At 48.7% G+C, this 26693-nt stretch overlaps 1 protein-coding gene across 1 annotated transcript in view; it reads right to left on the bottom strand.

The window, feature by feature from the left end:
* Nucleotides 1–26693, bottom strand: part of LOC142574877 (aminopeptidase NAALADL1-like) — a 60649-nt gene that overhangs the window by 5195 nt on the left and 28761 nt on the right. Inside the window, exons 5-8 of the mRNA XM_075683876.1 lie at nucleotides 20580–20708; nucleotides 7147–7241; nucleotides 4736–4950; nucleotides 3828–3918 (exon numbers count right to left, since the gene is read on the bottom strand). Of these exons, the coding sequence (XP_075539991.1) occupies nucleotides 3828–3918; nucleotides 4736–4950; nucleotides 7147–7241; nucleotides 20580–20708 (530 nt within the window). The remainder of the gene's footprint in view (nucleotides 1–3827; nucleotides 3919–4735; nucleotides 4951–7146; nucleotides 7242–20579; nucleotides 20709–26693) is intronic.

Raw genomic sequence — 26693 nt, 5'->3', positions numbered from 1 at the left:
CTTAAGCTATTAGACGACTTCACGCCACTGGGTCGACGTAGGAGGTATCATAACGACGGTATGAGGAGAGTATCATGAAGCTGAAATAACGACAATGGTACGAGCACGACGGCATTGAGACCAGGAGCAGATACTAAGTTGCCCAAGCAGGTGGACAACTTGGGCCGTTTGGTTGGCGTTAGTGGATGGATGGACAGACAGACAGACAGACAGACAGACAGACAGACAGACAGACAGACAGACAGACAGACAGACAGATAGATAGATAGATAGATAGATAGATAGATAGATAGATAGATAGATGAATAGATAGATAGATAGATAGATAGATAGATAGATAGATAGATAGATAGATAGATAGATAGATAGATAGATAGATAGATAGATAGGCAGGCAGGCAGGCAGGCAGGCAGGCAGGCTCAAACTAACTGAAGTAGGCTAAGAATGCTATTCGCATTAAAAATTCATTTAACGCGTACGTAATGCTTCATTACTTTATGGCGCGAGGAGAGCACAACCCTTCCGGAGCCTAGAACATACACAGTATTTTTGACGAAGTGTCCTTATTCTTTTTGATGATTTACTTGCCACTAGCTGGGCGTAGGGGTTACGACACTCGCTCTAGACGACTATCCTTTGGCAAAACTTCCCCGCCGCAGGTTGACAGCATCCTGCACACATTCACCTGTCGCTCTGGCGTAATTTATTTGCTGCTTAGTGAGTGAGTGAGTGAGTGAGTGAGTGAGTGAGTGAGTGAGTGAGTGAGTGAGTGAGTGAGTGAGTGAGTGAGTGAGTGAGTGAGTGAGTGAGTGAGCTTTTATTGGGTCCAGCAAAACGCGATAAAACGCGCACCCGGCTAATCCCACGACGGGACTGACAGATCTAGCCTGCCGGCCCGATCGCGGGCGCGCTGGATGGGCAGGATTTGGTCCACAAAGGCGGGACTTCGCAGGAGCGCGTGCCACTCTTCCTTGGTGAACTTCGGGCCCGGCGACCCGCACTCCCAAAGCGTATGAAGCAAAGTAGCAACCTCACCACAGGCCACGCAAGAACAATTCGGATAAATCTCGGGATATATGCTGTTAAGGGACGCCGGATTTGGGTAGGAGTTCGTTTGCAAGAGTCTGAGCGTGATCGTCTGCGGCGTGCTTAGCTTGGACTAAGGCGGCGGTAAAATCCTTCTCTCTAAGTAAAAGCATTTATTAAGTTCTTTGTGCGTGATAGGAGCGTCTCTGTGTCCGGGGAGCGAGTCGCCCGATCTGAGGGTAGCGCGGCCAGTAAAACCACGCGCAGCTTCGTAGGCAGACTCGTTAAGGTTCAGAGGAACCGCCCCAATCGCCCCGACGTCGGCAGGGAGCCAAATGATGGAGTGTATGGAGGTGTCGCCGTGTTTGGCGCCTTTCAGAATTTGAATAAGTAATGTTCTATTCGCGAGCTAATTCACCCTTGGTAACAAGATGGCGCTCGCTTAAGAGTCGTTAAGCTCCTGACATTCCGGCCAGCCTTGGTCGATGAGTGAGCCCGGCTGGAGCGTTGTGCATCGGCTTTTCTTGACTCTATACTTTAACCGCGTGGTCTTTTATTCGCGATCATCTTTTAAATATATAGAACAGGCGCCTCAACACTTTTTCGACATAGAATTGACAATAAAGGAGTTGTCGCCTGACACTCGCAAAACAATCTCTACCAAGCGATGCTTATCTCAGATGCATATATTTAAGTGGGTGGCCCTGTTAACACTTGCCATCAGACAAGGCCAGTGTGCTCAGACCCTTGGCCAGTGAGGCGTAAACACAATACCTGAACCTTAACGGTCTATGAGCGGACATGGCATATTAGACAGTTTTAGTATAGCGTAAAATGCTTGCGTAAGCGTTAGCGTGTGACGCAAGGCTAACGCAAAGAAAGACTGCACTGCGCGGCACAAGGTAGTGGTTTAGAATAGCGGAACGGAGAAAAGCGTTAACGTTAACGCAAACAAATACAGCGCCATCTAGATGTAAAAACACAAAGTACTGGAAAGCCAAATCCATACGAAATGCCGAGCTTATCCAATGCCGAATCCGCAAGTGTGTCCCTAAGTCAAGCTTATCGAAAGCCACAGTCGATGCGTTAATTACGCATGTAGGTGTTTGGTTTGAGTGTTGTTTTGTCGAGAGTCGCGAAACGCACCCATTATTCTTAGCATGCCGCGATCGAGTGTTCTGTGGGACCCATATTACGTGTCATTCTTAAGTTGGGATGACATCGACGCCCTCATGCTTCGGGAACGAGAGCGACCGCGCAGGTTCTACGTGTCCTCATGATCCACTCAACATCGAAGCTATTCCGGAGGGGACGTTTCGCCGGCAATTTCGCTTCCAGAAATCCGATTTCCCACTTCTTTCCACTTTTTTGCAACGGACGCCCATCTTGACGTCCGTCCGAATGAGTTCAAGGCGAAAACCTCCTTCAGGAGGTTCATATCGTCGTCGTCGGTAAAACGCACACGTATTGTGACCACAGCACCGACCACACTACTGTGTTTTGCCGCGGAAAACGTGACAGGCATCGGCTTGACATGCGGCTGTACACCAAGCGAACGAGCGAAATACACTTGGGCGCCATCTCGAGGCGGATACAGCAAACATGAGCAAACATTAGCAACCCCTCTAGTTAAGCCTACTGCGCCGCTAATCGAGAACGTATATCGTAAACAACGCCCATTTGTCACCTGTGCGCCACTGTCGAAGCATCATCACACAAATCTAAAGCAAACACGAGCATTAGTGGGGAACGAAGGAGCCGAACAGTGCAGGCCGACGACTCGATAGATCCGAAGCGGGCTGCTCTCACTTCGACTGGCGCCGCCATCTTGCCGTACGTAAGGCTCCCCTTGCGTGCGTTAGCGTTCAACGCTAAATCCTGAAAATAGCGTACGTACGTAAGAGCTCCAGCAGAGTTTACGTACAGCGCATGCGCAGTGTGGTGCAGGCAATGCTAACGCTAACGCTAACTCTTTGCGTTTGCTGCTTTACGCTATACTAAAGCTCTCTATTATATAGCGAAAAGGTGGTTTCTGTTTCAATGTGGCTTGCACAAGCCAAACGCGCGCTTTGAGAAGTAAATCCTAAATTATTGACCGCGCGAGGAACATTGCGCACGAGCACTCCCGCTTTCGCTGCACTGTGTAGCTACCCCCACTTGATATCTCCGTCTACATAACTTTCTCGTAGAACTCTAACGCCCGACGAAGGAACAAAGCATCTAACATCCCGCATGATACCACGTACTTACAGAAATGCTGGAAGTATTTATTCCGTCGACGTGCAGCACCAAATACCAACGTCGCTGTGCTACGACGCGTGGTTACTTGCACGTTTACTTACTTGCACACTTTTGTGCGCGTTGATGTACTTGCTCGCACATGTTCTGTTTAACGTCACTGTTATCCCGCTCAGTAACCCTGTTTTTCCCATGACTTAGTAATTCGCGTTGTGCAATGCAACTCCTCCCCAGAATGACGTCGTTTTCCTGCGCCAGACGGGGGGCAATCGACCGGTCAAGTTCTGGGGGGCTATTCTGTAAGTGTCCACCTAGTCGACATGCCGATATCGTCTGCTGCTGAAGTGCGGATAAGCTGCGGCGCCCATCTCCTTCTGACGTGTACCCCAGCAGAGCCAATGCGAACCTCAGCAGCAAATAATATGGCCATGAAACTAAGTAGACACAGACAATACCCCTCCCCCTCCTTTGCTTCACCATCTCTACAAATTCCGGCGCGCTGCGCGTATTTCACTCATGACTAAGATTACTGGTCTTAGCAAATATCGGCGCGTTATACCAACCTTAGCAGCAGTTGGGCGTCAAGATAGCTGATCGGTTGGCTGGGTATCGGTGGTAAGCCAGCGAAAGCAGGATCCATTCTCTCGGCTGACGCTGCATGATGCATGCCAGACAAGTTGTCTTTGAATGAACCAGATGATACACAAGTCAACTAGTTTTGGCTAAAAGCAAACCTACCGAAAAATGCCGGTGGCACAGCGAAGTCAGTGAGATAGAAAAATAGGTTGGTCAGATAACAAGCGAAAGACTGTGCAGCAACCTCAATTCCACAAATTAACGACATCTCGAACGAGCGCCTCTATCGGCTATGATATAGAAACAATCGTGAACATTCTTTTAAAGCCATAACCGCACAATTACTTAATTTTCTTCCTTTATTACAACGGACAAGGCTGATTTATGCTGGAGATAGGGACCAAATCATAATACATGTCATTGTACCTCCGAGCATAAAAAGCAGCATACAATAATTGTGAGAAAAACGCTATACCTCGTCGCACACTGCGATCTGTTCTTCTAATGTGAACGAAAGTTGAGGGTATATCATGGAGTGGTCTCCGCCGCTATTATTGGTCGCTTAACCTTGCAATGGCCATATTTGTGTTTTGTTATTCTCTAATTGAAATGTTTTTCTATGGTTTGTTTACTATTGAGTATTCAATATTTGCTTCTATATTTCAATATTCAATATATGCTTCAATAATTTATTTCGTTATCTTAAAGAGAACAGATGGCAACGAGTTTGTGACAGCCGGTCCACAATATGTAGTTAAGAAATACAGATAGATTGATCGCCGAAAAGAATCTAACATGTCTTCAGAACAGTCAAACCCTGCACTCGCAAAGGGACAGTCTTCCCGCATATAATAAAAAAAACACAAAAGGCCTGGAGGCCCGGGTCACAGCTCACGTATCGCAGGTACGCCTGGGGTGAGAGGGTCGCCGACGTTCATCATACTGTCCCTGCGAAGCACGGTTTCTGGCATCTCGGGACCCGATGGGAACAGATGGGTCGATGTGGAGCCTGTCGCATCAGACGGTCCGGAATCGGGGAAAACGAGGAGGCCCACGGCTCCTTTGCGAGCGCACGTGTACGCTTTAGAGGCCAACGTGGTCCCTCCATGTCTAGAAAAAGACCACACAGCCGCCACGGATAAACCTCGGAGCATTAGTTCCTACCTTCACAATTCAGCGCAAAGCGTCTCCCTGTTCCTTGCGGAGCGAGAAAAAAGACAAAAAAGACAAAAGAGAAATAGGTGACATGCGAGCTTAGGTGACGCATTTCCGAGACAGTTCTGCGCGGAGAGGAACTGCGTTGACAAGGCCACCGCGACCTTGAGCGCATTACCTCGGAGCCGAACAGACGCTGTCACGCTAGGCTTGCTTTGTACCACAACGAAGAACTCGCGCATTCTATACAGAAGCGAAGCGCGAATAGTAATTCAGCGCCCATTATCACGCATTCTAAATATACCGCGATGCGAATTCTTGCATGCATCCATAATAGAAATGCCATCAATATCTTTATTTCAGTGAGTCGGATCATCTTGAAAGTGTTCTTAAAACAGCGCTATGGACGAGGACGAAAACTCGTGTCTGTACCTGTCGTTCGCGTACTTCTTTGTCCTCGTCCATAGTGCTGTATTAAGAACACTGTAAAGATGTCCGGATGCATGAGAACAAGGAATTAGCACTGACCGCGTAGAAGCACCGCTGATGCCATAATAGAAGCAGTTAGAAGAGAGACTGCGATTCACCCGTATATTGAAGTTTACTTGGCGCTACTTTGCAAAGCACACCTTGAAGAAAACGTCAAAGATTGGAGCAAGTACACTACAAACCGGTCATTTTCGTTTTCACTTCGTTAGTGGGGTTGCGCTAGTGCTTTCCCGTGTAACGATGGGTTCAGATTTGATAAAAGCGTTCAAAAATAGTTTTCGAGAGACGCACACTAAATATTCTTGCGCACAGCTCTCCCACGTATATATTTTTTTCAAGCAAGTTCCGAGAAACAATTTTCTGCGTTGTTTTTTTCTAAACTGTGCGCGTTAAACCCGCTGTCATTGAGGCCAAACTCACGCTACAAGATAGCTTGTAATGTTTGTTGCGCATAGATTTCTTTATTTTTGAACTAAAGATTCCAATACCTTTCTCTACCACAGAAAACCTACAAAAAGCCGTTTTTCTCAGTTTCCTTTCGTCGCTTTTGCGCGCAAGCATGAACTTAAACAAGGCATCGTGTTATCGTTCTGAGTAGTAAGCTATATGTTTTGTCCCACTTAAGCATTCTACCCACGATACACCAAACAAGACAGGGGTCAGATGTGCGTATGCAGGTGGAGATCACGTGATGAAACGAGGCACATGCAAGTGGAAGCTCAATTTATGGTAGCAGCGCGCACAGAACAACACTGAGATAGAGGGACGGGAAGGCGCCTGCTTGTCCTTCGCTTTAGGTGTCATTTTTTGCATGGTATTAGAAGCGTGCAGATGTTCCAAGTAGCCCACTTCGAGATCCTCGAAATCCCATGCATGAGGGTTACATCGACTGTCGGAATCGAGGGTGCTGGCGTCTCGATGATATAGGCACTGCTTTACGCTTTCGTTGGTAACGTATATGCGCACAAATCTTTCTGCGAAAAAGGCTTGCCGGGTACTCACGCTAACTGTTGTCACGAATGAAATGTGCCATGGGCCTGTCCATATATGAGCGGCCCCTCGACGCTCTGAACTCTGAGGACCCTTTGGAGTGTGCGGATCATAGCTACAGAACCGGTGCCATCCACATGCATCTACGGATGCTCCACCGTAAGCTGTTAAACTTCACTGCACGGAGGTCCCAAAAAGTTCCTTAGTGATAGAGCTAAATTTTTGTTATTTCAAAAACCAGTCGCGCAAGGGCTGCCCTAATCTACGCCACTACAGTTACTAAATCTTTCGTGTGCTGCCTTGAAAAACATGTATGCAAGGTCGACTTCAACTTCGTTTCCTGCCTTATTTGCGTGCGTCGAATGTTCAGCAACGACACTAATTCTTTTCCATGTTAGGGAGGGTGGGTCGTAGGACGTCGCGACCTCTAAAACTGTCAATAAAAATAAAGAATTAGATGAAGCGTGGAGCACACAAGGGACACACTAAAGACACAAGGGGCTATTTGGAATCTAATACGGAGCGTGTTTGGGCATCAGTACCGCTAGACATACGTCACACGCAAGGTTCTCGCATTGCAAATGATGATGGGCAGTACATCGCTCTTGCCGTGACTTGGAGCCACTGGACACCTAAACAGTTTTGCGAAATCCCAAACATAACATTCATTACCTGGCGAGGCATACGCATCCGGTGACGCTGACATTGAGTGCTTCCACCTGGTCCAAGTCCTCGTGCGTAGCTCTATTAACATACACGAGACAGCCCTGAAACACAGCGGTGCAAAATTGTACAACCTTCATGCATACTTATAGCACAGCCGTTGAATGGTCCCTAGTTGAATATGAAATTTATTGACAACCACGGCCATGTTTGCTCTTGGCCTAACTTTAGCCTACTCCAGCAAAACAAAAAAACCGTAAAAGAATCCGCACATGAGTAACCTTTTTCGCAGAAGAGCCATGACACCTCGATTGACTAGCGAGGCTTGTGTCTGAACGGTTTTGTCAAGCGTACGTGACCTTTACAGTGCGTGCTCTGCTTATTCTTTGAAATTTGTTATTTTGCTCTTTCTTTCCGATTTCCTGCCCTTCTTATTATCTTACATTTCTATGTTTGTGTCACTTCCTCATATCTGAAGATAAGGTAGGCTATGTGCCCCTTCCAGTGTCAGTTGCCAGCCTGCTCCTCGCTCTCTCTTTCCTGTCAAGTGTGTACCTGTTTCCAAAAGAAAAATATATGCATAATATTAGTAAGAATAACAATGATAATAATAATGCGACAAGCTTATAGAATAAATTAGTGGCATAAACGGTCATCACGAGCTTTCCAGTAGCAGAAGCCATCAATAAGGCGAAGAAAAGCAGGCACTCAACGCCATTTTATGGAACCGAACTAAAACTGAACCGAAAAGTGGACCTGAGCCCTTACATTCAGCTGAACCGGAACCGGAAACGAATCGAACCGTTACTTTCCCGCCGTCTTGGAGCTGAATCTGAAGCGAAACTTATTAGAGGAACCGGTCCGGAACTGCTTTGAGAAACGACTCAGAAGGCCCTGTTGACCTTATGAAGGGCCCGAGAGAGGGGAAACGTTGGGCGAATGCCGAAATGCTCCTGCGGCGGCGAAAGATTCCCTTGCTAATACTCAAATCACTTCAGATAACCTGAAATAAGTTCTGACACTCATTACGTGTTAAATTTTTGTGCAACCAAGGCAGCTTCTTATGGGATAAAAATGCGGGCACTTTGCGTGTCTCGCCCACAAGGAACAATAAGGACGGAGCTTTTTGTGCACAAGACGAGGACGGAGAAGAGGCTGAGACACACGAGCGGGCCAACATACGATCGCTCGTGTGTCCGCCTCTGCTCTATCCTCGCGTTGCACACAGAAAACTGCGTTCATTCGCTCTCAACAACCAACATGGCGAAACAGCCAACTTAATGGACAATAGAGATTCCACCGAAAAAAAAAACGTGTGTTGAGAAAATTGCATAAACAGGCCTGGAGTGCGGCCTGATCCCGGTGACCAGAACCGGTAACGCACTCTATCAGCAGAGCAGGATTGGCCACCCTGGTGCAGTACTTGGCCACAACCTCCTATATGAATTCAACATTCAAACCCCGGCCCTCAGTCCCTAGCAGCCGCGAAGTAACTGACCACGGCGGCGGTCTGATGTGTGCCGCAGCACAGGGTGCTAAGAATCCCTGGCTCCGGACAGGCCGCCACTGGAATCTCAGCCTGGCAACGTTTAACGTTAGAACGTTATCTAGTGAGGCGAGTCCAGCAGTGTTATTGGATGAATTAGAGTGTAGTAAATGGGATATAATAGGGCTCAGTGAAGTTAGGAGGATAAAAGAAGCATATACAGTGCTAAAAAGCGGGCACTTACTGTGCTACCGGGGCTTAGCGGAGAGACGAGAACTAGGAGTCGGATTCCTGATTAATAAGGATATAGCTGGTAACATACAGGAAATCTATGGCTTTAACTAGAGGGTGGCAGGTCTTGTTGTGAAACTTAATAAGAGGTACAAATTGAAGATAGTACAGGTCTACGCCCCTACATCCAGTCATGATGACCAGGAAGTCGAAAGCTTTTATGAAGACATGGAATTCGCGACGGCTTAAAGTCAAAACAAAATACACTATACCGATGGGCGACTTCAATGCCAAGGTAAGCAAGAAGCAGGCTGGAGACAAGTCAGTGGGGGAATAGGCTCTAGGAATAGGAATAGCCTCCAGGAATAGGAATAGGCTCTATGAATAGCATGGGAGAGTTATTAGTAGAATTTGCAGAACAGAATAATATGCGGATAATGAATATCTTCTTCCGCAAGCGGGATAGCCGAAAGTGGACGTGGAGGAGCCCAAATAGCGAGACCAGAAATGAAATACACTTCATACTCTGCGCCAACACTGGCATCATACAAGATGTGGACGTGCTCGGCAAGGTGCACTGCAGTGACCGTAGGATGGTAAGAATTCGAATTAGCCTAGACTTGAGGAGGGAACGGAAGAAACTGGTACATAAGAAGCAAATCAATGAGTTAGCGGTAAGGGGGAAACTAGAGCAATTTGGGATCAAGCTACAGAACAGGTATTCGGCTTTAACTCAGGAAGAGGACCTTAGTGTTGAAGCAATGAACGACACTCTTATCGGCATCATTACGGTGTGTGCAATAGAAGTCGGTGGTAACTCCGTTAGACAGGATACCAGTAAGCTATCGCAGGAGACGAAAGATCTGAACAAGAAACGCCAATGTATGAAAGCCTCTAACCCTACTGCTAGAATAGAACTGGCAGAATTTTCGAAGTTAATCAACAAGCATAAGACAGCTGACATAAGGAGACAATCATGGAGACAAGCGCAGCAGCTCCTGCACTACTTATCTGTGTGTGTGTGGGGGGGGGGGGGGTGGAGATCGCGCTTAATTACGGCGTAAAGAGGGCGTAAAAAGACCGCAAGGCAGCTGACATGGGGAACTATAATATGGATAGAATTGAACATGTTCTCAGGAACGGAGGAAGCCTTAAAGCAGTAAAGAAGAAACTAGGAATAAGCAAGAATCAGATGTATGCGTTAAGAGACAAAGCCGGCAATATCATTACTAATATGGATGCGATAGTTCAAGTGGCTGCGGAGTTCTGTAGAGATTTATACAGTACCAGTAGCACCCACGACGATAATGTGAGAGAGAATAGACTAGAGGAATTTGAAATCCCACAAGTAACGCCGGAAGAAGTAAAGAACGCCTTGGGAACTATGCAAAGTGGGAAGGCAGCTAGGGAGGATCAGGTAACAGCAGTCTTGTTGAAGGATGGTGGGAACATTGTTCTAGAAAGACTGGCCACCCTATAACAGAGTACCTCATGACCTCGAGCGTACCGGAATCTTGGAAGAACGCTAACGTAATCCTAATGCATAAGAAAGCGGACGCCAAAGACTTGAAAAATTATAAACCGATCACCTTACTGTGCGTTGCCTACCAAGTATTTACTAAGGTAATCGCAAACAGAATCAGGAACACCTTAGGCTTCTGTCAACCAAACACCAGGCAGGATTCCGTAAAGGCTACTCAACAATAGACCATATTCACACTATCAATCAGGTGATAGAGAAATGTGCGGAAAATAACCAACCCTTATATATAGCTTTCATTGATTACGAAAAAGCGTTTGATTCAGTCGAAACCTCAGCAGTCATGGAGGCATTACGGAATCAGGGTGTAGATGACCCATATGTAAAAATACTGAAAGATATCCATAGCGGCTCCACCGCCATCGTAGTCCTCCACAAAGAAAGCCACAAAATGCCAATAAAGAAAGGCGTCAGACAGGGAAATACGATCTCTCCAATGCTATTCACAGCATGTTTACAGGAGGTATTCAGAGACCTGGAGTGGGAAGAATTGGGGATAAAAGTTGATGGAGAATACCTTAGCAACTTGCGATTCGCTGATGATATTGCCTTGCTTAGTAACTCAGGAGACCAATTGCAATGCATGCTCACTGATCTGGAGAGGCAAAGCAGAAGGGCGGGTCTGAAAATTAATCTGCAGAAAACTAAAGTAATGTTTAACAGTCTCGGAAGAGAACAGCAGTTTACGATAGGTAGGGAGGCACTGGAAGTGGTAAGGGAATACATCTACTTAGGGCAGGTAGTCACTATGGATCCGGATCATGAGACTGAAATAACCAGAAGAATAAGAATGGGCTGGGGCGCGTTTGGCAGGCATTCTGAGATCATGAACAGTAGGCTGTCATAATCCCTCAAGAGTAAACTGTATAACAGCTGTGTCTTACCGGTGCTCACGTACGGGGCAGAAACCTGGAGGCTTACGAAAAGGGTTTTACTTAAATTGAGGACGACGCAGCGAGCTATGGAAAGAATGATGGTTGTAACGTTAAGGGATAAGAAAACAGCAGATTGGGAGAGGGAACAAACACGGGTTAATGACATCTTAGTTGAAATCAAGAAAAAGAAATCGGCATGGGCAGGACATGTAATGAGGAGGGAAGATAACCGATGGTCATTAAGGGTTACGGACTGGTTTCCAAGGGAAGGGAAGCGTAGCAGGGGGTGGCAGAAAGTTAGGTGGGCGGATGACATTAAGAAGTTTGCAGGGATAACATGGCCACAATTAGTACATGACAGGGGTATTTGGAGAAGTATGGGAGAGGCCTTTGCCATGCAGTGGGCGTAACCAGGCTGAAGATGATGATGAGGGATTCCGTTCAAAATATTCGGTTTGAATGCCATAACCCATTGGCCGTGCTGCAATCGCAACGCAACCATACTCGTGAGAGAAACGTATAGCGTTAAGAATCCTACCAGCCATTTCGGTCGTGCTTGGCGTCACATCAGACGTAAATGTTTTATGTGGCAATGAAGGTGACAGAATCAGGAATGGAAAGCCATCCGTTAAATCTACAGACAAGATATGTACGCGAATAATAAATATGTTTATTTAAAGCTCCAACTAATTTTCATTGTGGCTTAGGTTTGCTCTACTTAGGTTTGCTCTACAGGTACACTTGCAGTGATATATGGTGATTGGTGCGGGTTGATGTAACTGCGATATGAGACGAAACGGTAGGTACTGTTTGAGTGCAGTGCCGCATGGCCATAAAATAATTAACTTCCACGAGCTATGCAGCAAACGACGAGATGGCACAAAAAGTCACTACGGTAATAGACGCATTATTGCGAACACTAACGGAAAAGTACCAGTACATAGGCACGTGCGACTTTGCAGAATGACAACTGAATTTCCAGCGAAGCTCTTTCTTTCGAGAAGTCAAATGAGGAACCTTCCGCGGTTGTCTTTCATCAAAAAACACATTTTGAAACGTAGCCTGCATATGACTCACCCGTTTTTAAGCATTGCCGCTAAATAACGCTTTGGTGCTGTTATCAAGGAAATTTTAATGCGTCAGTTACACTTCGCTCCTCAAAAAGCGGCAGAACGTGGATTGAGTGAGCACCTGAACACAACTTTGCACATCGGTGAACGCGGTTTAAAATGAATCCGGCACCTCCAAGACGTGCGACGTAATGCTAACGTATTTCTCTCGCCTATACTGCTAAATCGCGAGAGAGAGAGAGAGAGAGAGAGAGAGAGAGAGCCGTTTATTAAACGAAACAGTGTCCCGAGCGAGACCGGGTATCACCCTAAGGTGGGAAGGCTCCTTAGTCCAGGAACCCTCTGGCTTCGACTGCTGTCTTGGCCCTGGCGACGAGTTGTCGTTGGTCTTCCAGGTCCCTGAGGGTTAGCTTGGCCTCCCGCGTTTCGAATAGGTCGTTTGCTTCTATTGCTCGTTTTGCGTGCGTTTCTCGTTGCATTTCGCTGTCTTCCTGCCACGGGCATTCCAGGAGCAAGTGTGCCAGAGTGTCGGGTACGTTGCAAAGTGGGCAGAGGTAGCCGTGGATCGTCGGGTAGAGGCGATGCATTATCGTTCCCTGCGTGTACGTATTACTTTGCAGGCGTCTAAGGATCAGGCTTTCTTCTCAGTCGAGTTTAGGGTGCGTTGGAGGGTACACTCGACGCTCGAGCCTATAGTGTTGCAATATGGCCGAATAGTTGGTGGGTACAGCCTCCGCCTCTTCTGTCACGGGTCCGAGAGCGCGCAGGGAGAGGGGAGCCCGGCTGACATGCTCGCGGGCAGCGGCGTGGGCTGATTCGTTCCCCTCTAGCCCCTCGTGTCCGGGTACCCACGTTACGCAGGTGTACGGAAGCGGAGTGCTTTGTCTTTTTAGTATCTTGAGTGCATCGGCCGAGATGCGGCCCCTCAAGAAGTTTCTGCAGGCGGCCTGAGAGCCGGTGAATATAACCGCTGCGTCTGTGCATGTGGTGGTGGCGAGAGCGATTGCCGCTTCTGCAGCCATTTCCGGGTTGCGTGCCTTGATGGTTGCCGACGCTAGCTCGGAGCCTTGGGAGTCTATGACGCTTGGCCGCGTCGGTGATACTTGGCCGCGTCGGTGTAGCGGGCATTCGGGTCATGCTTGAAACTTCGTTTGATGGCGTTGGCTCAAGCCTGTCTTCTACTCTTGTGATATATGGGATGCACGTTGCGCGGGACACGTGCGATGCAAATGCACTCTCGAACGTCCGATGGTACTCGCTATTTCTTGTCCGTGTCTGCGACATACGTCTCGCTGTAGTTTAGGTGACGTAGTACTGATCGCCCTGTGGGCGTGAGCTTGAGTCGTTCCAGCTGGCTGTTCTTGTGCGCTTCGGCGAGCTCTTGCCACGTGTTGTGGATGCCCATCTTAAGGAGACGTGATGTGGAGGCCATGGCGGCGAGTCCCAGGTCGACTTTTATTGCCTTCCTTATCATGATGTTCCACAAAATATTTTTTTTTACAAAAGCAGTAATTGACCCGCGCACACATTACTTCGCAAGCATTGGCAATCAGTGTCCACACATTTTTACTAAATTTGATTTTGTGGCGTATATAATTCTCCCGGGGCAAGAGGCTAAATTCTACGTAGTTCGTAAAACACACTTATCGCGCTCTGTAGCGCTTAAATATAAGTAAATTAATGCAAAGGCCCGAATTAACCAAGAAAGTTTGAACTCCTACAGATCATCAATAATCTACCACTTATTTTCAAAAATATGGACAAGGTGCCTCATTGAGTTTACCGCATAACGCAGAAAACGCCTAGTACGAATCTGATATAACGCATAAAATCGGAAAGAGAAGAGGGCTCAGTAATCATTTGAGATGCTCCTAATTAAGGAAGGAACAGTACAGTTTCTCCATGCATTAGACATAAGATATTAACCCCCTCCTCACACACACGCACACGTTTTTCCACCAAATGTAAAGTCGGTCTAACGTAGAAGTCCCTCGGGATACTTGGGAAACAAAAATGCCGCGCAACACTTTTGCGCCTTTTCTAAAGGAAGATTTGACAAAGGCTGCATTCAATCCACACACATTTAAACTTCGCACACAAATATGGAAGAATGGAAGGAATATGGAAGGAATATGGCGCCTCTTCTCGGAAAAATTTGATATTGCTGGCACACATTCATCTCCCAAGGCTGCGGGCTAAATCCTGCGCCATCGTAAAACCTAATTATACCGCACTGCCCGGTGCGCTTGAATGCACAAGGAACTGCAAAAGCCGCAATTAACCAACACATTTCTAACTTTGCCTACCACATCATACGTAACTTTCTCCTTTTTCACCAACTTCAGGCATGGTGTAGTAGTAATTGATTGTTGGTATTAAATAATAGGGAAAAAGACGAAAAGGAAGGAAAATTGCTGCTGACCGCATTCTAACCGAGTAGATACATCTCGTGACACTTGATCAGCTGTCAGCAGTGTAAATGGGGTGGGGGAGGCGTGGGGGAGGCGTGGGTACAAGGACGGAGGCAAGAAAGAGAGGACAGAATAAGGGGGAGGAAACTACTTACAGATTGAACTACGTAGTTAAAATATTAAAAATACTATAAAAGCGACTATGCCAACATGAAAAATAATAGTTCGCTTGCGCGGTTACTTCTGCCCAAGTGTTTGTTAGCCTGGCAAGCTTGGTGTAAACACAGTAAAATGGTGAAAAGAAAACGAGGGTTCAGTAAATATTTTCAGTACTCCTAATTAAGCCAGAAACTTTAACATTTCCCTACGCACTGGGCTTATTATGCTTCCCCTCAACACAAAATATAAACTTTGTGTAGAGTTCGCTCGAGACATTGAAAAACATTGCTGATAAGGGTCGTATGACATCTTCAAACACTGCCTTAAGAAATATTTTGCAAAGGTTGTATCAGAATCATACCTACTGTTCTGCCATAGTAGTAGCCAATTTTCGCTAAGTTTGATTCCAGTTGTACAGGCAATTTCGCCGGCAGCAGGCTAAATTTTATGACGATCGTAAAACATCGACGCTGCGCATCATTCGAATACGTAATTTATTTGAAAGGCCGCTATAAACCCAGACATACTGAACTTCGCCTAGACTGTACCCATTCGTTGCCAATAATTTCACCAAATATAAACAGATGGCTGGTTTTTTTCACCGAGGACACGGAGTAAATCAACTACGAACCTCGTATAACCCACGAACATGCCAATAAAGCAAATGTTCCGTGATTATTTGCCATGCTAATTAGTCCAGCAACATATTTTTGCCGCCAATTACACTTAAAATCGCTCCCTCCTCCTACATTTCCACCGAACTTGAAATCAGTGTCCGGTGGAAATGTAGGAGGAGGGAGCGATTTTAAGTGTAATTGGCGGCAAAAATATGTTGCTGGACTAATTAGTATGTCAGTGTCAGTGTCAAACGGTGTCAAACGAAATTGGCTTGAGGCTCTGGAAAACATCATGGATAATGACAATGTAACACTCTGGAACGTTTGAACAGACTAGCTTCTGCCGAAACTGTAATAAACGTACGCTGAAAGAACTCGCAGCATGATTCATACTTCAACAAAATCTAAACAACTTGTCTGGCATAGTTCACAGAGAATACTGGGAAAACGAACTACACGCCTCGTGTAAACATGAAAACTGTGAGAAAACAATTGCTAAATATTTTCAATGGATGGATGGATGGATATAACTTCCCTGTACGTGTCTGCTCAGGTCTCCCACGGGGGAACTTCAAGGCCCTGCCTCAGCGCCGCCTCAAGGGATTTGCTGGACTGCCCACGTCTGGATTCCGAGGTCTGAGCTGCGCAGAGCGGCGGCCCATCTCGACGACAGGGTCTCTGGAGCAACTGCCATCCTTCCTATAACAACATTGCACTTCCACGGCGCAGAGCCTCGGCTCTTGCCTTTCTTCTGTCTCGGTTGTAATGGGGGCGCACGTTTCTTGGGATGTTTGCCACCGTAACGCTGTCTCTAATTTTGTTGGCGATTTGCATTTTCTGGCCGTGCTGGTTGTGGTACGTTATGGCGAGCCTGTTCATAATGTACGTTCCCGTCGTGGTGGTCGACAGGCGTTCGGGCTGTGAGATGCGTTGTGCTTCGGCTATTTCTTCCAGGGTGTTGTATATACCCAGCTGAGCCAGGAGCTCGGTGCTCGTCGATTCCGGGAGGCCCAGGGCTATCTTGCACCTTTTCCTTATGAGCGTGTTGATCTTTTTCTTTTCCGCGACGTACCAGTTGTGGTAGGCGGCTACGTAGGCGATGTGGCTGGCAACGAAGGAGTGGATCAGTCGAATGGCGTTTTCTTGCTTCATGCCCGCGTGTCTATTGGTTACTCTCTTCATAAGTCTCGTGGCGCTGGTGACTTTGCCTTCGATCTTCCTCATGATTTCGCCGTTAGCTCCGTTGGCCTCAATGATCATTCCGAGAATTTTGACCTTGTTCTTGTTTACTTTGGCGATTGCGTTTCCGTGTTGAGCGTACAGGCCGATTTCCTCGTACTCCCGGGGTCCCGTGTAGCTCTTTGGTGGCATGCGTCTGCGCGTGGGCCGGTAAAGGAGTAGTTCGGACTTGCTCGGAGAGCATTTTAGGCCCGTTCCTTGGAGATATGCTTCGACTTTGTGAATGGCTGTTTGTAGAGCGTTCCCAATTTGGCCGTCACTGCCGCGGTCCGCAAAAATCGTTATATCATCTGCCTATATAGCGTGGTGGATTCCTTCTATTTCCCGTAGTTTACTAGGGAGACCCACAATGACTAAGTTGAAAAGTAGCGGAGACATAACTGAGCCCAAGGTACATATTTATTCAACGCACTTCAATATTTCTGTTAACAACACTCATAGCATGGTCCTTATTTTGTCAAAGTACCACATTGTTGCCGTCCTTAGCCCTTCGAAGGAAGCGGAAACTTCTTGCTTCATATACCGTCTTTAAATTAAATTGTGGGGTTTTACTTGCCAAAACCACTTTCTCATCATGAGGCACGTCGTAGTGGGGGACCCCGGAAATTTTGACCACTTGGGTTCTTTAACGTACACCTAAATCTAAGTACACGGGTGTTTTCGCATTTCGACCCCATCGAAATCCGGCCTCTGTGGCCGGGATTCGATCCCGCGCCCTCGTGCTTAGCAGCCAAACACCACAGCTGGTATATAGCGTTTTTAAACCGGCTGCAAGCGAAGTTTTACCAATTTCCATTTATTTATTTATTTATTTTAACTTTATAAATACTACAATGACCATGCGGTCATTTAGTAGGGTGGTAAAATCTTAAATACGTTGGTGCGTACAAAAATGCACAGGTTACTGAAAAAAAAACATTATACGTATTGGCCTCGAGCTCTACCACTGGAAGAGCTGGCGCCACCGTCGGCGTGACGTGGCATGAGGGATCACGTGGATACAGCGGCCGCGTCGGCTGCTTCAGAGGCGCGGAAGCGAGCTGAAAACGAAAGTTTAATGTCCCAGCTGCGCTGCTGTTCTGATTAAGTGGTTAGTCTTTACCACCTTGGGTGTACGCTTGACAACATTTGAGAGTACTATAATATGTAGTGGCTGCCTTTGGAGGCGTGCAGCATGGTAGGCTACTGCTCAGTGCCGCAGTTCCCGAAGTACGCAACGGAGCCCGGTGTCAGCCTTATTCACACGTAGCCGCAGGACAAGGAACTGCGTGAAGCTTAATTCGCGAAAGTTAGAACCGGCAGACAGCTATCGGCGGCAACTCGGGTATGCAGCAAGCACAGAGGTGAGGAAGATTTCTACTACGGGGCCGGGACTGCGATGTTCGAGGAGTAGTAGAAAACGCGCACTGAGACGCTCGCCCGCTGCCCGGTTAATGCCATGACGGTTTGGTCTATGAACTTGATGCTAGATACTGGCAACTTCACTGGAATGGAAAGTGAGCGGTAGGACGCACATTAAAGAAAGGCATGGGATATGGTCATGTTTCTGTTATGAATTAGTGCACTGGATTACGAACAAGCAGAGGTAAATCGCACGCTGAGAAGACCGATAAACATACAGTGCGACGCAACTTGAGAAATAATATTGGCATGTCCAAGAACTTAGAAGACAAAGATTGAATAGTTGCAACGGCACATCACAGTCCCCGTAGGCGCCGAAGTCTCTATAACAAAATTATATTTGAACAGTCCTGATGGCTTCCACGCAACAATGGCTGCTAGTGTACTGTGAAATGCCCATATGCTGTGGCCTAAAGCTCGCGGCACGGTGCGAAAACGCGCTCACAGCAAAAGCAAAACATTGTGTGCGGACATGCATGCAGACGCGCAGTCGGTCGCTGCGGACCCGTTCGATCGCTGCAGTGAGGCTTCATTCGGTTATGCTCCATTTGGTTATACAGACAACCAACTATATGAACATATTTAACACGGTTTACTCTCAGCTCTTGCCTACCTTTCATGCAAGGAGCCGGTTCGGGAGACTCCATCACGGCGACCGCGCGCAGTGGCGTTTACAGTACGTATTCGCTAAAGAGATAGCGTCTGTAAATGATTCTGTGCTTTCAGTTTGTCCAAGATTATTACATCGACAGTCGAACGCTTCCCTCGTTTTGAGAGTACTTACATAAATGTCCTGGAGGGCTGCCGCGTGGTGTTTTTATTGAGCGCCGACAGCGAAACCTATGAGGAGCGCGCCGCGTGATCCCTCATACTACGCAAGGGAGGCGCTTCCGACAGATGGCGACTCCGTAACTCCTCGCCGCCAATAGATAAAAAGCATAAGGTTGGGCACACACAAGGTTACATCAAAGAAGTAAGGCACTGTCACTGAAAACATTATGCCATCAAATATTGCCACTGTAAATAGGATAAGAAAGAAATTAATGTTGGAGCAGAGACGACGTTGTTTTTTAGCTGGTTACAGTCCACTATTGCGCGCGGAAAGAATGAATACTTGAAGGAGTTGTCTCTCTGCCGAGTAGCGTATACGGACGAGAAGCATATGATTTCCGTAATGTCAGTCTTGTAATGCCCCTTGATTTGTGATTTGTGCCATTAAACCCAAAGAAACTTATTAGTTGATATAAGAATTTCAATCGCGAACAACGATTTCTTTGTGCTAGAAAAGGAAAATTAGCCCTATCTTAAAGCTCTGTAACTAAAGTTCTCGTAAGTGTGTTATAAATAAAATGCACGGCTATTTGTACCTGTTCTAGTTTGGTGATCTTAGCACCTAAATAACCAGCAGCTTTCAATATTAATCTGCATATCGCCTCAAGCATTTCTCACGTTTTCTCGAAATATGAATTTAGTGAGTGAACTTTTTCTTTCTTTCGGATAATTGTGAGAACAGGCATATATGACGTTTACTAAGGATTCCTGGTCGCGCAAACAACTTCGCTTTAACAACTTGACAGCATCTAAGTTTCAGGTTGTTGAAATAACAGAACCTGCATGGGCGCACCGTCACAGCGTGGTTGCCGGCCGTACAAAAGAGTTACATGTGGAAGGAAAACACCTGTCACATGGGCATGCGTCGTTGGCAAAATTTAATTCTCTCTCAGTGGTCATTCAACTTTAACGCACGAAGTGGAAGCTGGTGTGAAGGAGCTCTCAGGCGCAACCAAATGAAATTAAGTGTTTTCGACGCATTGGGCAATGAGCGTTTTCGAAAACAAATCACAGTACGCTATCGTGCGCACGCCTCAGGTCGCAATGTATTGAATTTGTTGCGGAATATAAAAGACGTCAGAGATACATCGGTCCGTGACACGTGAGCACAGAAATAGACTATCTTTCGGTCACGTAAATTCGAGCTTGAGGCTGAAAAACGTTTCCTAAAATTTTCATTCTTCCCAATCCTGAACCGTAGAGAACCCGCATGAAGCAGTTTGAAACCTCGATATATTTGCCCCGGAATGAACCTGAACTGAACCGCAAGATATCTAGAAGAGCGCACCGCACTCGAGCCAAAGCCGAAAGATTTTCGGTGTGGCACCCTGCTTAACGCAGCACGGACGTGTTCATCAGAGAGAAGTAACACCAAGAACCAAGACACGGCGTTTAGTCTCGATGCATTTTCTCTCCTGCGGTCGCAGTGTCTGTAATGCGCCAAGTGTCAACAATACATTCGCAATCCCAACTCTACCAAGTAGCTACCATGTGAAGAACAACGGCCGTGCAATATGCAACCGCTGCTCTGGCAGCACACTTTCACACTATTCTCTCTTCTAGCACGAGGGGACGTGCCTACCAGAACATCTCCTGGCGGTGAGTATGGGAGAAATGCAGGTCCGATATCTGTGTCGATGCCCTGAACCGCCTTTTCTTGGGCGGCGGCGTCGAGAAGAACCTCGCCTGTTGTACCGTTCAGGAGCTGCACCTGTGAAATAAAATAAAGCATCGTGAAATGTCCACGCTTTATCTTCTCAGTCCATAAACAACAAATACATAAACAAAACCTTTCAGGCACCGACTACATCAAGCAGAAACACCAAGCAGATACAACTGCCGATCAGCGGCCATGGCCATTTTGGGACAGGGAGAAGTATGTCACTTTATAATTTCTTTAAACTTTATCGTTTGCAGATCACCGCCAAGTGTCATATTGACACGTGTACTTATCTTTATCGGACGACCACGTTTCGCCGCTTAACAAATGTAATCGCACAGCGAGGGACGCGCCTGCATGTATCCGACGTTTCTGGAAAGTTATCGATGCTTCTACCCGGCTGTCTGTTGTCGCCGAACCTTGTGTTATCTGATTCCATCGCGTAACGCGAATGGTGTAGAACATTGTGGAAGGCACGCGGGTCCGAACGATTAGTCTGGAACATTCGACGACTGTTCTATAAAAGCCGACGTGCTTGACCCGCTGATCAGATTTCCGACGATCGCCGACCGTGTTCGCCGCTATCGTTGTGCTATAAGTGTAGCCTGTTTTGTGGGCACAGGTTCGCCCAAAAAAAGCTAGTTTTGTATTGCACCGTACTGCTTCTTTACCACCGTCACTACCACGTGACATCTGGTGGAGGTGCTTTTCGTTCATGTACGGGACGCCCCCGACAAGCCGTGATCCCAGCCCAGACCGCAAACAGAACACCAACGTAGTCCCGGACCACCGAGCAAGCCGCCGTCTTCAACAGCTGCCCCCGGAGCACGGACTTCCACCTGAGAAGACCAAGAAGATTGTGGCCAAGGCAACCCCAATGGCAGCCCCAGCGTCCCCCATCGTGCTGCAGCAGCCCAGGGAACCACCGACGTTCCGCGGTTCCACATTTGAGGACCCGGAAACCTGGCCGGAAACGTATGAGAGGGTCGCTACGTTTAACAACTGGGCAAGCGACGACAAGCTACGACATGTCTATTTCGCATTGGAGGACGCCGCCAAGACGTGGTTCGAGAATCGAGAAGCCACCTTGACGACGTGGGACCTCTTCCGAAGCGGCTTCCTGCAAACATTTCAAAGCGTCGTGCGAAAAGAGCGAGCCCAAGCTCTACTGGAGACAAGAGCGCAGCTGTTGAATGAGACGATCGCGATCTTCGCTGAGGAAATGAGCCGTCTGTTCCGCCACGCCGACACCGAAATGTCCGAGGAGAAGAAAGTACGTCTACTGATGCGTGGTGCAAAAGAGGAACTTTTCGCCGGTATGGTAAGAAGCCCACCGAAGACCGTCGACGAGTTTCTTCGTGAGGCGACGAGCATCGAGAAGACACTGGAATTGCGGAACCGGCAATTCGACCGACGCACCAAGCCAACAAGCTGCTCCGGAATTCAATCACTGGCCACGTACGATCTATGCGAGACCATCAGTGCCATTGTGCGCGAAGAACTGCGCAAGGTCTTGCCATCGTCGCAGCCTCAAGTGGCCTCGATCGCCGACATCGTGAAAGAAGAGGTGCACCGATCGCTAGGAGTTCCTGAACTGCAACCACAATTACCGCAGCCCCAGCCAGAAGCCATGACAAACGCCGCCGTCGCACGCCGTCCAGGTCCCCCTGCGCGACCACGCCAGGGACCTGCAACGACGCAATTCCGTCGTCCACCGCCGCCGCCGCCAGCACACCCACCCGTCGCCCAGCGCACCTACGCGAGGAAGACTGTCATTTGGCGCGCCCCCGACCACCGCGCACTCTGCTACCACTGCGGCGAAGCTGGCCATGTGTACCGCCGATGCCCATACCGCGACCTGGGATTGCGAGGCTTCGCCGTCAACGCACAGCGCCCGAGGGAAGGTGAACGACCTGGTGACGTCACCGACTACCTCGCCGCTATTCAGTGGAGCACTCGACGACCATCGCGTTCGCCATCACCAGGCCGCTACCTGTCGCCGCAGCGCTGACCATACACTGGCCCAGCCCGGGGCCGGTCAGCGAGCCCATATCCGGAAAACTAAACGCAGCAACCGATGGAGGTGCGGTTGCTGTTCGTCGAACTGACGAAGATCCTCCGCCGCCGACGAAGACGACGAAGAAACGATCTCGACGAGATAACAACGACACGCCGCCGTCTCGACGAAGTCAGGAAGGCAAGACTACACCGACGAACGACGACTTGACGACGCGACGTTCCAACTTCAGTTCAACACGACGCAGCCGTGATCCGACGCCATGACCTAACTGCAACGCCAGACAAAAAACCACCGACCTCGACGTGCTTCTCGACGGCCACGCAGTCACTGCCTTAGTCGACGCAGGGGCCGATTACTCCGTAATGAGTGGACACATCGCCGCCCAGTTGAAGAAGGTTAAGGCTGCATGGGAGGGCCCCCAAATTCGGACCGCTGGAGGACACCTCATTACGCCGACTGGAATCTGCACGGCAAGAATTACCATTCATGACCGGACTTACCCTGCCACCTTCGTTATCCTCCAACAGTGTTCACGAGACGTCATTCTCGGCATGGACTTCCTGAATCAACATGGCGCAGTCATCGACCTGAAGTCGAAATCGATAACGCTGTCACAAGATCAAGCGATACCGCCGGAGAGCTGTCGTAGTCACCACGCCTTGAGTGTGCTCAAAGATCAAGTGAGCATCCCGCCGTGTTCCAGCATTATTATTTCCGTCGGCACTGAAACACCCGCTGACGTAGAAGGCGTCATCGAGGGCGACCAACATCTACTGCTCGACCGTGAAATTTGCGTCGCAAGAGGGATCGCTCGACTCCACGGAGGGCAAGTGGAAGTTATGCTAACCAACTTCAGCCAAGAGTTCAAGCACATCAACAAGGGCACGACAATCGCATACATCGAGGAAATTGTGGAAACCAGCAATGCCTTTGTCCTCTCGGATTCAGCCGCATCTACCCCGATGAGCATTATCCCCGAACCAGACTTCGACGTGAATCCAAGTCTTCCTATGAGTAAGCAGCAACAGATCAGAAGTCTTCTCAGACGATACAAAGACTGCTTTTCGACGTCATCGAGGATTCGACAAACACCAGTTGCAAAGCATAACCGAAGAGAGCGCTCGACCACTCCGCCAGAGCCCTTACCGAGTTTCGACGCGAGAACGTGAAGCTATTAGGCAACAAGTCGACGAAATGCTTCGCGACGACATCATCCAGCCATCTAAAAGCTCGTGTGCCTCTCCTGTAGTCCTGGTGAAGAAAAAGGACGGAACCCTACGCTTCTGCGTCGATTATCGTCGACTGAACAAGATCACTAAGAAGGATGTGTACCACTTTCCACGGATAGACGACGCATTGGATCGGCTCTGCAACGCTAAATACTTCTCGTCGATGGACCTCAAGTCTGGCTACTGGCAAATAGAAGTCGACGAGAGAGATCGCGAAAAGACTGCCTTCATCACGCCAGACGGCCTCTACGAGTTCAAGGTCATGCCATTCGGACTGTGCTCGGCGCCTGCAACGTTTCAGCGCGTCATGGACACGGTGTTAGCCGGACTGAAGTGGCAGACGTGCCTTGTTTACCTGGATGACGTCGTTGTCTTCGCCGGAAATTTCGACGATCACTTTAGGCAGCTTGCGACAGTGTTAGAAGCCATCAAGTCATCAGGGCTCACTCTGAAGCCGGAAAAGTGCCGTTTCGCTTACGATGAGCTTTTGTTCCTGGGCCACGTGATCAGCAAAGCAGGAGTACGCCCCGACCCAACAGCTGCCATCGCAAAGTTCCCGCAGCCAACCGACAAGAAGGCCGTGCGCAGATTCCTTGGCATGTGTGCCTACTATAGGCGCTTTGTCAAGGACTTTTCACGCATCGCGGAGCCGCTAACACATCTAACCAAATGTGATGTCGCGTTCAAGTGGGAAACGCCTCAGGCCAAGGCATTTCAAGAACTCAAACGACGCATGCAGTCGCCGCCGGTACTTGCACACTTCGACGAGGACGCCGATACCGAAATCCACACTGGCGCCAGTAGCCTAGGCCTCGGTGCCGTCCTAGTCCAGAGGAAAGAAGGACTTGAAAGGGTGATATCGTATGCTAGCCGGTGGCTGTCACAAGCGGAAAGCAATTATTCTACGACTGAAAAGGAATGCCTCGCCATAATTTGGGCTACAGCTAAATTCCGCCCTTACCTCTATGGCAGGCCATTCAAAGTCGTCAGTGACCATCACGCACTGTGTTGGCTAGCTAACTTAAAGGACCTTTCAGGACGGCTGGCGCGGTGGAGCCTCAGACTACAAGAATATGACGTCACGGTAATATACAAGCCCGGAAGAAAACACTCCGACGCCGACTGCTTATCGCGCGCGCCCATCGATCCCCCACCGCAAGACGACGAGGACGACGACGCCTTCCTTGGGATAATAAGCGCGGAAGACTTCACTAAACAGCAACGAGCCGACCCGGAGCTAAAAGGCCTCGTCGAGTATTTGGAAGGGAACACCGACGTTGTCCCTAGGGCATTTAAGCGCGGGTTGTCTTCGTTCACGCTACAAAACAACCTGCTCGTGAAGAAGAACTTCTCACTAGTCCGCACCAGCTACCTTCTTGTTGTACCCTCAGCGCTGCGTCCAGAAATACTGCACGCCCTACACGACGATCCAACCGCTGGGCACCTGGGGTTTTCCCGGACGCTGTCGAGAATAGAGGAAAGGTATTACTGGCCGCGTCTGACCGCCGACGTCGCCAGTTACGTCAAGACATGCCGAGACTGTCAACGACGCAAGACACCACCGACAAGGCCAGCACGATTACTACAGCCGATCGAACCTCCTCGCCGACCATTCCAGCAGATTGGGATGGATTTGTTAGGGCCGTTTCCGATATCAACATCCGGGAATAAGTGGATCGTCGTGGCGACGGACTATCTCACCCGTTTTGCTGAAACTAAAGCTCTACCAAAAGACAGCGCAGCCGAAGTGGCGAAATTTTTCGTGGAGAACATCCTGCTGCGACATGGTGCCCCAGAAGTCCTCATCACCGACAGAGGAACGGCTTTTACAGCAGAGCTCACCCAAGCAATTCTGCAGTGCAGCCAGACAAGCCACAGGAGGACAACTGCCTACCATCCGCAGACGAATGGTCTCACGGAGCGCCTGAACAAGACCCTCGCCGACATGCTAGCAATGTACGTCGACGTCGAACACAAGACGTGGGACGCGGTCCTGCCGTACGTAACCTTTGCGTACAACACGGCGGTGCAAGAAACAACACAGGTCACGCAGTTTAAGCTGGTTTACGGCAGGAACCCGACGACGACGCTTGACGCCATGCTGCCGCACGTAACTGACGAAGAGAATGTTGACGTCGCTAGGTATCTCCAGCGCGCCGAAGAAGCCCGACAGCTCGCCCGCCTGCGAATCAAGAGCCAGCAGAGGACCGACAGCCAACACTACAACCTCCGACGACGCTTCGTCGAGTACCAACCTGGCGACCGTGTTTGGGTCTGGACCCCGATACGCCGACGAGGACTCAGTGAGAAACTACTCCGACGCCATTTCGGACCCTACGCTCTGGCGCCCTGGACTATGAGGTCGTGCCAGACTGCATTTCGCATTCACAGCGGCGCCGCGCACGATCTGAAGTGGTCCACGTGGTGCGCCTTAAACCCTTTTACGGACGCTGACAAACTTCGCCATTTTTGTTCTTTTCTTTGCTACGAGTGCTTTTGTTTATTACCTTCGTTTGTTTGCAGCGTCGGGTCGATGCTTTTTAAGAGGGGGGTATTGACACGTGTACTTATCTTTATCGGGCGACCACGTTTCGCCGCTTAACAAATGTAATCGCACAGCGAGGGACGCGCCTGCATGTATCCGACGTTTCTGGAAAGTTATCGATGCTTCTACCCGGCTGTCTGTTGTCGTCGAACCTTGTGTTATCTGATTCCATCGCGTAACGCGAATGGTGTAGAACATTGTGGAAGGCACGCGGGTCCGATCGATTAGTCTGGAACATTCGA

Source organism: Dermacentor variabilis, chromosome 3 (assembly GCF_050947875.1).
Source record: "Dermacentor variabilis isolate Ectoservices chromosome 3, ASM5094787v1, whole genome shotgun sequence".
NCBI lineage: Eukaryota > Metazoa > Arthropoda > Arachnida > Ixodida > Ixodidae > Dermacentor > Dermacentor variabilis.
Note: the sequence above shows the minus strand (reverse complement) of the source record. Positions and strands in the feature narration are given on the sequence as shown.